This window comes from Xyrauchen texanus, chromosome 30, assembly GCF_025860055.1.
Source record: "Xyrauchen texanus isolate HMW12.3.18 chromosome 30, RBS_HiC_50CHRs, whole genome shotgun sequence".
Classification (NCBI taxonomy): Eukaryota; Metazoa; Chordata; class Actinopteri; order Cypriniformes; family Catostomidae; genus Xyrauchen; species Xyrauchen texanus.
This window is the reverse complement of record NC_068305.1, coordinates 6,359,626-6,373,091: the sequence shown is the minus strand read 5'-3', so window position 1 is coordinate 6,373,091 and position 13,466 is coordinate 6,359,626. Positions and strand designations below refer to the sequence as shown.

Here is a 13,466-nt window from a genome sequence, read left to right as displayed (position 1 = left end):
ACATAGTCATCTCAAAACATGTTTTTACTCACTGCAAGTGAGCATGTATTTAAAGGCATGTTCTGGGTTTAATACAAGTTAAGCTCAATCAACAGCCTATGTAGCATAATGTTAATCAAATATTTTTGACTTGTTTATTTAAAAATCCAGTTACAGTAAGGTATTTATAATGGAAGTGAATGAGACACTGTTTAAAAGGTATGACTATAGTGTGTTAATTTTAGTGTGATAACATATCTTATAATGGTTGTGCTGTCATGGCAACAAAGTTGTAATATTGGATATTTAACTTTACACAGAAAAGATTAGCAAGCAATTTTATCACACTAAAGTAATGTGAAGATCTTTAATGTTTACATCATGTTGCAGCACTTTTTAAACAAAGTGAATTTTAGCATTTATACACCCTTATAGTTCCTTTCACCGTTATGGAAGTTTTGCCTTACTGTCACCACGATTTTTGCTTTTTAAATAAACGAGGAGTGTCGTAATGATTTCTTTTTTTGGTAGTCAATTTAATGCCACAAATGCTGTCGATTGAACTTAACTTTTATTGAAGCACTTATGTAGTCTGGGTCAATTATTTAATAGTTTTTTTTTTAATCTTTTTGGATTTGCTACTTTTGGAACTATTAGTTCTATCTATCAACCCCTCTTGGGCAGCACCAGAATGTTCAGAATTACGACCACACCCTCTGAAGGAGAAATATTAAACATCCCTAACACCTCTTGGGTATTTACTGGGTCATTATACGAAAACGTGCCATTTTGTGTCCCTCAGAAAAAAAAGCTCTGTAAATCTTAATAAACCATAAAACAAATAAAATATTTTATAATTTAGTTTCCATAATATGTCTCATAATATAAGAATAAATTAATTTCTGTATCTTTTGTTTTTAAAGGATTTTAATCACATTTTTGTGCAAAGCATCTTGCAGAAATGTTGAAAATGGCCTGTCCCTCAGTATGATTTTTCTAATTCTACTTGCTATCGAGGCCAAAAAAGTCAAACTATCATAAAAAAAAACCTATACTTGTATAAAGCCTTAAGTGTCAGGTCATTAGTCATGAATGGATTTTATTCTTAACATGTCAAATTGTGAAAAAAAAAAACACAATTTAGTCGGGTCCCTAGGTTCTCGTCAACCCTGTTACTTTTTATGAAAACACCTCTTTAAAGATAATGGACTGTTCCAAAAGTTGCATCAGTTCCAGGAAGTGACATCATCTGCCTTTCATGAAGTTGATGGTAGAAGACAAGTAAGTGTTCTCTTCTTTTTATGAATTTTATTTGAGTTTATGTAATGTCTGAAAGACGGGGACACGCTCATTGTGTCAGCCCTGTTACCAGAAAAGCATATGTTAAAAAGTTATTTGTACATATTTAAAAATGTACATATATAACAACATTTAAGCCTCTCATTAAGGCACATAATGTGGTGTCATTACCTATACCTCATGGCTAGTAATGGCCGCCAATAACATTTTTCGTCAACCCTGTTACCATTCCAGGGTAACAGGGTTGACGAAAGTATGATTTTGTGTGTCTTACCCATGTTGTATACCCAAGAAGGGTTAAATCAAGGGCAACTGAACTTGGTACTTCCATATTTGAAGATGTTTTGCCTCTCATCCAAGAGATTTCTTCAGTTCTGCCAAGTGTACCTATTAAGCCCACCAAAATCTAAGTCTAGGTTTTTTTCATAGATATTGACATAGTTTATAAGAAAAATCATTTGTTAAAATGCAAGATTTATCTCTCATTTGAAAATGTATTAATTAGTTCCGCATTCCAGCACATATAAAATCAAGTATCAGAGCCTTCTATGACCGGGATGATGTCAGTCGGGTCACCACTGGGAGAAAACAGACAATAACGTGAAACAAAGTAAAAAAACAGAAGAGATTTCTTGTTGATTCAATGTTAAACCTTCACAGAAAGTTTCAGTCTGAAAATGCAAACAGAGCTTTGTTCTACACTCTCTTTTGCAGACTTCGTCCCTTCTGGGTTGTACATCCAACCATTCAAGACAGAGATACTTGCATGTGCAAAATCCATGAGAACCTCGGCTTTGTGGTTGACAAGTTGAAGCAACTAAATTTGCTTCCCAACTCAAATCTTGAGAAGCTAATAGAGGAGGTATCTTGCAGCACCAGCAGTAAGGAGTGCATGTATGGAGACTGTCCCAAATGCAAACTGAAAAGCTTCCCACTGGATACTGTTACCAATGCATATAACATACACACAGTGGGTACTGGAGGAGAAAGAGAAGAACATAATGCCACAAGAAAATGAGGCTGTGTCATTCAAAGTGACAGCAAAAAAACAAATCGATAGCTCTTTAGAGGAGCTCATTGAGCATTTCACGTGCCTGCTGCATAAGTTCAAGAAGCATGTGTTCAACATCAAGCAGCAGTTCTCATTCTCCAGAAAACTAAAGAGAAGTCTGTCCTCACATGAATGTTATATTATACATGTGGACTTCTCAGAAAACTACTCATGCAAATACAGTGCTGAGATCCAGGCTGTACATTTCGGTGCCTCACACCAACAGGCAACAATGCACACAGGTGTGTTATATGTTGGTGACAATGCTAGCCCTCTCTGCTTCTGCACCATCTCACAATCCAAGCAAAGGGTCCCCAGGAGATCGACTGGAATGACGACCAGATTATGAAAATGGTGTGTCCTGACATATGACAAGGAGATCTACCCAGGAATCATCGTGGCAAAAGATGAAGGATATGCCCAAGTGAAGTGCATGCACTGTGTTGGCCCGAATAGATATTTCTGGCCAGCCCGTGAGGACAGCATCTGGTACATACTTGATGACATTTTAAGAATAATTCCTGCTCCTCTTAATGTAACAGCACGGCACGTAGAAATACGGAAAGACATCTGGTCAAAACTTGTTGGGTAGGCAGACAGGAATGTTACATTAAGTGATCATTAGTGGCTTTTGTTTATTCTGTTAAGGCCAAACATGTTCAACAGTTAGCTTTTCCTTTACCGAGTCCTTTTGCTCCGGTTCTGAGCGCCAGTACTTAAAACGTTGTTGTGGACGTAGTTGAGGACTAACGACTAATCGCTGCATCACCATTCACCTTCAGGATAGAAGCAGGAAATGGCCACTCTGAAATGTCGATATGTGTCTAATCTTTAAACCCAATTTCTCTAGACATAAGATTTTTCAACAGTTTACTTCCTCCATGTTACAACACACTCACCAAATGCCTACATAATCATTATATGATCTGCATTTTGTTTTTTATACTTTTTTATAGTGGCCTTTAGTAATGATCGTTAGTGGTTTTTGCTTATTCTGTTAAGGCCAAACATGTTCAATTGATCATTTAATTGCAATGTAATTGTTTTAATAAAACAATTGGTTTACATTTACATCCGCAGAATCATCATAATTTTTCATAATTTTTATGCTAAAATATCTCAAAAGAGCTGTCTCCAAAATATATTGATTTGTCATGTTGAATTAAAGGTTTATGAATGTCCAATTAAGACTCCATTACACCCATAACTGTTATTCAAACAAGCAGTATAACCAATACGGTAACTGTTGTCAACCCTGTTACTGATGTGTCAACCCTGTTACTTGTATAATATTGTATAATATTCTAATATCATTTAAAAAATGAAAATAAAAAAGTAATCAACTAATTGTATATGTTTAGTAAGAGAGGCTAATAATCCACTCAAAGTTGAATTTAGGTGTTTTATTTTTGTTTCCATACATTTTTCTTAAAACAGAAGATGCTGGGAGAGTGTCATTTGCAAAACTATACATGTATTTAAAACCTTTTCAAAAAGTAAATAATATGTCGGTAACAGGGTTGACCAAACACACACATTTATGTTGGTTATATGAAATAAGTTAAAAAAATAAGAGAGCCTGAGATGGCACGGCACATTTTCCTGAGAGGTAAGGATCTACTTCATCCAAAAAGGGGCTTAAAGATTTTCAAAACAGTACTTTGAAAATCAAACATTAAAAGTGGGAAATGGCACGTTTTCGTATAATGACCCTGCTGTGTCTAAATCTTTTTGTCCTTATTGACCATATTCATCCATATTTATATTCATATTTATCCATATCTATGCATATTTTGGAATAGATTTTGACGGTGTCCCTAGAGAAAATGAAAAAAAAAAAATAAATAAATTGGTTTTAAAGCTGCACTATATTTCTTTGGTTACAATGAACAAGTCTGTTATTGAGTATATAAAAAACATCCCCTTTCAAAACACAGTCCTTGTCTATCCCTGATTTTCTAGGGTAGGCCTACAATAGTAATGTGTATTTTATGCGGTCAAGTCAGATTCTGCATGTAATCACAGGCTTACATCATTCGTCCTTGCGTGTTTATGTCATGTCCATAAGCTCAGAAAATAAGGACCAGCAACTTGGTGTCACATGAGTGTCAGCTGGGTAAGCTACTACAGCGGTTCAGTCAGTCACAGTTCAGGACAGCAGCCACAGGACATTAGTATCTGGATAAATTTTTAATAGTTTGGGCAAGTTGTTTACGTGCTATAATGCTTGGCTGTGATTTCTGGTAAGGTTGTTGAAACTAATACTAGTTGTCATGCTTTAATAAATCAGCCGATTGCAAATTTTAACAGGTTACGTTTTCGGGTTACTGTAAGTTACTGCAAAATGTCTACTCAAATTAATGACTTCTGAGTATTATACAACATTGCTGCAGTTTTGAGATTCCTATGTGTTCAGGTTTTATTATTTGTGACATACATATATATATTACTTACATGTGATGTAATATAGTAAAATGATTTTCCATAGTTCCTCATCCCACAGCGCAACAACAAACAGAACCAACAACAAACTAAGGACATACGTCCACATGATACAATTTTTTATAAAATATAGTAGACTCTAAAAATAAATTAAGGTGAATAAATAAAATATAGTAGAAAATATGCAAAATATACAGTTTATTGTATATAACTGTTTTGTGTCTGTGCGAAGCAGCAATATACGACTCTCTCAAGTGTCCTCGTTCAGTAGCCGGATTGCCTGAGGATTAAAAACTCCTCCTGAGTCTCTGTGTTGGCCCTCAGGATCCGGTACCACTACCCTGATGGAAAGTACTGATGGCCTTCTCCACTCTCCTCACCACTCTGGACAGGTGCATTTTCGAGTCAGTTGTGATTGGTCAACCGCGTAGAGAGGGTTGAAAATGTAACGGTCCTTACCATAACTGAGCTTCAGCTCCCAAGTCTTCCTGAGCAGGTGTAAACTCTATGGTAACAGTAGCATCGGTTTTTGCCATACCAGCTCTAGCCCGAGTCCAATAATTAATGAAATAATGAAAGTTTGGAAGAATAAGCTGATCGTCCCGAACCACCTTCGCAAGCACGACTTGAGCAGGACGTTTCACAGTTGTAAGTTTTAATTTAGTAGCTTTCTTACAAGTAAATGTTGATTATTGTGAATCTAACAAAGCTTAAAGTAAAAGATGTAGTGCATCTAAGTTTGTAATCTTTTGTGTAGCCGAAGTTTTATTCGCCCGAGATATAAACGGAGAACAGAGGCTTACTCTAGGCTGGACATTACCGGGTGTATTAGAGAGTTAGTGAGCAAATTAACCGTGGACTACCATGGATAGTGGCCGTAACATTACAGCTTGTTATAAATATATAAGACTCTTGAAATTGACCATTTTGTTACTCAGTTTTATGCCTGCCGGCCGGCCCACAGCTGAATGATAAACCCTTACCAAAACAATAACATAACATTACATTGAAGTTAGCCGAGCACTGCCATGGATTGCAGATGTAAAATTACCGTTTGTAAAAATAAATCCATCACACTTGATCACTATTCATGATAGTAAGAATGACAAAAAATCTGCATAATTCTACACAATTGTAGGTAAAAGTGGACCCGCAGCTGATTAGCAAAACTAGCAGGTTAGCAGAGGCCTACAGCCGTGCACTGGGTGTACACCATAGCTACAACACAAAACTCTGCATTTTAACTCTCAGTAACCGATAAATCCACAAATAATAAAGCATACATACAGGCTGTGATCCTGAAGTGCCACATTGTCCCAACAATGTGGAAACTGAAAAATCAGGGGTAACAAACTTAAAAATACGGCATTGTTTGTGGTTGTACTGCTGAGGAATAGTGGTAAAACTAAATATTAACCACTGATTCTTCAATTTGTATGCCTTTGGAAGTCCAAACAAAGAGGTTTTGCTTTCGCAGTGAAGAAAACAGAATCTTCTCGTCATGGCGACAACAATAACTGAACTTATCCTGGCCTCGGCTATAACTATGTTTGTTTGAGGGTGGGCCAAAGTAGCCCTTAGGTGGGCATTATGAAAATGTGTTACATAGTGATGTATATACTTTACGGAAGAAATGGCTGGACTACAATCCAGCCATTTCTTGTAGTTCTTGAGCAGTGTTGTCTGTGGTAGAGAATAAATACCTTTTGTGTGGACTTTGTGCTTTGTAACTTTGCAGACCTTTTACATGTACACTAAAGGAAATGTAAAATCCCAAAAAGCATAATAGGGCCTCTCTTTTTTTTTCTCCCATTTTCTCCCCAATTTGGCATGCCCAATTCCCAATGCACATACGTCTTCGTGGTGGCATCGCCTCAATCCGGGTGGCGGAGGACGAATCTCAGTTACCTCCACGTCTGAGACAGTCAATCCATGCATCTTATCAGGTGGCTTGTTGAGCACGTTACAGCAGAGACCTAGTGTATGCGGATGCTCACGCTATTCTACACAGCATCCACGCACAACTCACCATGCACCCCACCGAGTGCGAGAACCACATTACAGTGACCATGAGGAGTTAGTTATAGTATATAGTTATATGACTGGAGTCACTCAGCATGTCCTAAATTCGAACTTGTGACTCCAGGTGTGGTAGTCAGCGTCTTTAATTGCTGAGATACCCAGGTCCCCATAATATGTCCTTTTTAACTTCCTGGCCATATTATGGGGACCAGGGGACTTCCACATCATTTTCCTTCCTCATGATGCCATCTAGTTTTGTGAAGTGCACCAGTCCCTCCTGCAGCAAAGCACCCCCACAACATGATGCTGCCACCCCATGCTTCAAGGTTGGGATGGTTTCCTTCAGCTTGCAAGCCTCACATTTTTTCCTCCAAACAGATGGTCATTATGGCTGAACAGTTACATTTTTGTATCATCAAAAAGTAAGATCTTTGTCCTCATGTGCACATGCAAACGGTAGTCTGGGTTTTTTTATGGCAGTTGTGGAGCAGTGGATTCTTCCTTGCTGAGCAGCCTTTCAGGTTATGTCGATATAGGAGTAGTTTTACTGTGGATATAGATACTTGTCTACCTGTTTCCTTCAGCATCTTCACAAGGAATTTTGCTGTTGTTCTGGGATTGATTTGCACTTTTCGCAGCAAATTAACCAAACTGTACTATTGTTTATACAGATGAACGTGGTACCTTCAGGCATTTGGAAATTGCTCCCAAGAATGAACCAGAATTGTGGAGGGCCACAATTTTTTTTCTGAGGTCTTGGCTGGTTTCTTTTGATTTTCACATGATGTCAAGCATACATATATATTTGTGATGAGGAGGAGGGCGGGACTGGCCTGTGAGTGCGCACAGCCGGCCCTCAATCGAGCTAATCAGCCAAGGAGAGGGATAAGGCCGAGCCGGATAAGGCTGTTCGAGTGAGAGAGAGAGAGAGACACACACAGCTGCCGTGTGTGTTTATGTTTGTGTCTTTTTAAGATTTCATTAAACATTATTTTGTCTGGTCAGGTGGTTCCCGCCTCTTTTGAACGGTTACATTGTTCCGAAACTCGGGAAGGAGGAGGGATGCGCTGTCGTGGAGTCCTCACTGCTGCTGTCCGCAGAAAGGAGCAGCCGTGGCCGTCTACTGGAGTCGCATCTGGCTCGAACTTATCCCTCTCCTCGCAGTGAGCCCCTCCTCCCTTTGCGGACAGAGGCCATTCCTCCGATCCCTCTGCATTCTGGCGGCCGGTAGCGAGCTCCTCTGCCCTTGGCTGTGGCTCCACCACTCCAGGCGGCTGGCAGTGAGCCCCTCCTTCCCTCGCAGACAGCGGCTATTCCTCCGCATCCAGGCAGCTGGCAAGGACTCCACGATCTGCATCCCTCCTCCTTCCCAGGTTTCCAGGAACCAAATTAAAAAGGTTAAAATGTTCAAGGAGGCAGCGGGAACTGGCTGAACAGTCAAAATAATGTTTAATGTAATCTTAAAAGACAAGCATAAAGACACACAGCAGCTGCGTATGCAGCAGCTTCTTGTCATAGATGTGTTAGATCATCCTCATTGGATGTCTAGAGTGTATTAGATTCCATATTTGGAAAGGTGCGTGGGTCCCATGTAGGTGAGAACACCCAGAGCGCACATACATAGACTGCACACAAGAGCGCTCAACGCGCACATTTTATAAGTGATGGAATAAGAGTTGTAAGCTCTTACAATGGGTATGCCATTTAAGCACAGCATTCTTAAATATGCCTTCAGAGTGTAAGGGGTTAAGGGTCAGAGAGAGGGTGGAAAGGGGTGTTTTTGTTGCAAGAAATCTTTACTAACATTATCAGGAGACTTCAGGATAAAATGAACCATATGGAGGCAGGTTCCCATGGCTAAATAAATATTTAAATCAAACTATGTAAGCTCTTTTGTGCTCGACTGGCAGTATAGCTCATTCAGTGTCAGGACTGCAACTGCGGCAGCACACTCCATTTCTGTTGTCTTGATCCAGCTGTCAGTCATTGGAGTGATACAGGACAACAGAGACAATAAATCAGGCAAAGTGGAGGAAATGACATTATAAATGCATGCTTGGCCCCCATTCATTTATTACACCAGAATGCAATAACATTCATGATGAATTACTGCTGAGACCTCTATCAAACTCACACAGCTGGAATAAGAACAGACACTTAAAGGGATAGTTCACCCAAAAAATAAAAATTCCGTCATCATTTATTCACCCTCATTCCAAGCCATCTTTCTATAGTGAAACTTTTAGTAAGTAATGACTTAAATTTCTGTCTTTTCCACACACAAAGCTATCATTGACTATAACCTTGGAAAATAGTGCATTTATCGTGGACTATTTTAATGTTTGTCTGTTTGATGTTGTTTTTTGGGAGCTTAACAGCCCCTGGTCACTTTATGCTTTTGCTTTATTAAATATGAAAAAGAGCAGTGTATACATTCATCAAAATGTCTCCTTTTGTGTTTCCTGGAAGAAAGCAAGTCATTTCAGGTTTGGAACAACATTAAAGTAAATGATCGTGGGGCGAATCTAGACATGGTAACGGCCTTTAATGTTGGAAAATCCCAAGAAACAAATCCTTACATTAACAACAAACTTAAGATTTTGGCAAACCTTGTATTGTTTTCAGAAGAGCTGGTGATGCGACTGTTACCTGAAGGGCCATACTGGCCACTCTGCTGCCCATAAGAGGGGCCTAGCTGATAGGAGCCCACACTGTGGTGCATAGAGCCAGGAGGACAGGAGTGTGGGGACATAGAGGGTCCGGGCTGCTGGGGTCCAAACTGGGGACCAGGTGCATTGCGCTGCATGTTAGGAGTATATCCTAAAAAGCAAAAAAACAGAAGGGAGAGATGAGCGCTTAAAGACAATGACTACTCAAACTAACAACAAAAGGACATTTAAATCATCACGTTAAACTGTTCAAAAACATTACAGGGATATTTTGGCCTAAAATTGTCAATTCTATCATCATTTACTTACACTGATGTTGTTCCAAATGCATGACACACTTCCTTCCATGTAATACATGAGATGTTAGGCAGAATGTTTCTGACTGACAGTCTCAGTCACTATTCACTTTCATTGCATCTTTTTTTCTTCCATAGAATGAAAGTTATTTGTGACAGAGGCTAACAATCTGCCTATTATCTCCTTTTGTGTTCCACTGAAGAAAGAAATCCACAGAGGTTTAAAATATCATTCGAAACAGAGTAAATGATTTCAGAATTTTCATTATTGGGAGAACTTTCCCTTTATGAAAGAAAATCATAAAAAAAAAAAAAGATTCCTTTTGTAAATGTTGAGTTTTCTGTTTATGATGCGGTTTTTCACTGTCACTGCAAAACATTAAGTGATGAGGGCAAAAAACTCAATGCTGATCAGCTGTTATTCAAACCTACAGCCTTAAGGATGTGTTTTAATTGGGGGTTAACTAATTCCTAACATTCTAGGAACGCATTCTAGGAGTGCACTGAACACAAATAACTAATATTGGCATTATATTCATGTTGTTTAGCCAGAGGGGAACTGGCCCCCACATTGGGCCTGGTTTCTCCCAAGGCTATTTTTTTTCTCCATTAATCAACATATTATGGAGTTTTGTGTTCTTTGCTACAGTCTCCTTAGGCTTGATCACTGGCATTCTAAATACAATTGTTCTTTAATTCTTTACTTTATATACACAATTTACAATCATATTTAATCAAACTACACAATGATGACTCTTAAGACTTTATAGATATTACAGTTTCATTTTCTGTTAATGCATGATTTTCTGCTTTGAAATGATGCGTGTTGTGAAAAGCGCTATACAATAAAAATTACTTGACTTGAACGTTCTTTTTAGGTTTTATATGTGTTTCCAATAAACTACCATTCCTAGAATTCTGCATTTTTGTTTAACAGCCTAATAAGAAATTACAGTATATGGTTGTTGTATTGGTTATTTTTACCATCTTTTATCTATTTTTCTAAATAATCTACTGCTTCTAAGAAACTATGTATAATAGACAACAAGACCTTATTAACATTAGCACCATATTTGATTTTTAATTGGAATGAAAACGAGGCTGTGAGGGATAGACTTACCATCTCTTCAATGGCAAGGATAGTATAAAGCTGTATGAAGCTACTAGATCACATCTGATTTTCCACAACTCATATTTTCTAAAGTTCTTTGTATACTGAATGTTCTTGGACAGATATTTTATCAATGTTTTGTCCACAGAACGATCCAAAAACACTTTGAACTGCAGTACAGCCCATTGATGGTGCTAGCGTGAATAAGGTCTATATCTCACTGACAAACATTTGTTTACCGTTTCTTTACTGAATAATTACACATAAGTGTGAGATTAAATACATATTTTGGATTCTATATTGTGTGTATTGTTTATACATTGTATATTATCGTGTTGTGTAATTATGTGTACATTTAGATATGTAAATTGTGTTGTGTAAATCTGATGTTTATTGTAATTGGTATATGTCTCGTCACTGTCATGACTGCTATGTTGCTCGGAACTGCAGACAAGACTTTCACCCACATGGTCGTGTGACAATAAAGTGATTTGATTTAATATTTGACTTTAGAATGATTTGACATCTAATTGACCAGATTTTTAAGTGTAATCAAATAGTTTTTGTTTATTTACTAAAAATGGAGAGAAGCCTGTGATGTCCCTGCTGAAAATATTCTAATGCAGCCTAGTTAAAGTTAATTGACAATACATTTCTTGGTTATTTGAAAATTTTATTTCTGAGGATCAATCCTACAAAATTGCTTTATAATATATGCATATGTCATTATATTATGTCAACTATGTAACTATGTACAATTAATGTGTTTTGAATAAAATGTCACATTTCATACTTTATAACCAAGCTTACAAATGGTCAAATTAAACATTACTCATTTTGTTTTTTCAGTTAGCTTGAACAATATGGGATCAAAATCCCACTAAATGTATTATGCGGTCACGGATCAAAAAATAATAAGCTTGAATCAAAATAAAATAGGCGCAGATAAAAGAAAATATGCGCAAAAATAAATCAAAAGTGCAAATCAAAATAATAAGTATAGATCAAAAAATAACAAGCATGAATCAAAAATATATAAAGACATTTAAAATATCCTTAAAAAAAACCAAAAACATGCAAAGTCAAAAAACATGCATCAAACATCTACACCAACCCAGCCTTGATTGTTGTTGTTTTGCAGCCAATAACCTACAAAAAAGTAAGTCTTAAATAATGCTTAAACTCCCACCTCCCCTGTTCGAATAATTGGCTAGAGGAGTTGTCGATCAAGAACTAGTGAACCAATAGGAATGCAAAATGCCCCCTGATTTACATTAAACTCTACTCACAAGTTTTGGAAAATCAAGCGCAGAACTTGGACACAAAAGCAAAGAAAAATACTGTGTAAGCGTACAAAAAAATGAAAATATGAGCAAAATTGTCAGAGCACAAAAAACTGTAATATAACCCAGGAAAACATGATTTTGTTTGCAATTCTGATGACTTTGCTTTATTTTTAAAAAATTTTTTTTGCAGCATAATTTAAATGTTTATATATTTTTGATTCATGCTCGTTTATTTTATCTGTTCTTTTTATTTACTTTTGCGCTTATTATTATTTGATTCGCACTTATTTTTGGATCTGTAACCGCAATACATTTGGTGGGATTTTGATGCCATAGCACATTAACCAGTTAGCCTACTGGTTTAGCATACTGTTAACTACTTAGCCTGCTAGCTTAGCATATAAGCTACGCAAGTTACTACATTATTTATTTGTACTATTTATTATTCACAGCTTCTACTGCTACAAAACGATAACCAAATATGCTATTTGATTATCTAAAACAAGATATCAATGCGTTTTTGACCAAGCACTGCAAACAGCTACCTTTTGGGGTCCAAGGGGGACATGATTCTGTAGGGGGATTAAATCTTGCGTGCCAACAGGCACCAAAATTATTAACTAGGTCTGCATTCCTGCTGACTGCTAATAGAGTCTGTGACTGTGACTCACCTCTCTCCTGAGACATGGGCGACTGACTGTGGGTAGAATGAGAGCCCACGTCTGGAACATTCCCTGGGGTCTGTGGGGCCATCTGTGTACCTTTTTGTGTGGGAAAAACACACATATGTGCGTAAATCCCACAGTGTTTCACACAAACACATGCATGAAACCACAAACACAGTTAAAGGTGTAATACAAGAGCTACTTTTCAGGATAAACGGCAGATGAATTAACTTAGAGTGCAGAATATCTAACCTCATGTCCCATGAGAGGTGTTTAAAGCTAGATTTTATTAAACAAGCCTCCCAGGAGCAACTGTGTATGTATGTGAAAGTTGAGATATTTCCTCTCCAGTAATGGCCCAGAGATCACATGTCAGGGCCAGTCCTGTGTGCAGCTAATGGTTGTCAGTTCTCCCAGTAGGGATGAGGCAGTTTAGTGTGCAACAGGGTAAACGCTCTTCCGTAGACCTTGTTAGTGACATCCAGAATGGAAAGGAAAAACAGCAGCTTCAGCTGCATGAAGCTTGCAGCTGCCTGGCTATCAAACAAGCCCGACTAACAATGCAGCACACAGCAGGACAGTAATTGTATCAAAGTGACTCTAAACTGCTAACAGACTTTCAAAACTATTTTAATGACTGGGTGAC

General features: G+C 37.7%; 1 protein-coding gene across 1 annotated transcript in view; it reads right to left on the bottom strand.

Moving 5' to 3' along the window:
* The window catches only part of arid1b (AT rich interactive domain 1B (SWI1-like)), a 146,827-nt gene that overhangs the window by 30,164 nt on the left and 103,197 nt on the right, over positions 1–13,466 (bottom strand). Inside the window, 2 exon segments of the mRNA XM_052098566.1 lie at positions 9,443–9,613; positions 12,827–12,916. Of these exon segments, the coding sequence (XP_051954526.1) occupies positions 9,443–9,613; positions 12,827–12,916 (261 nt within the window).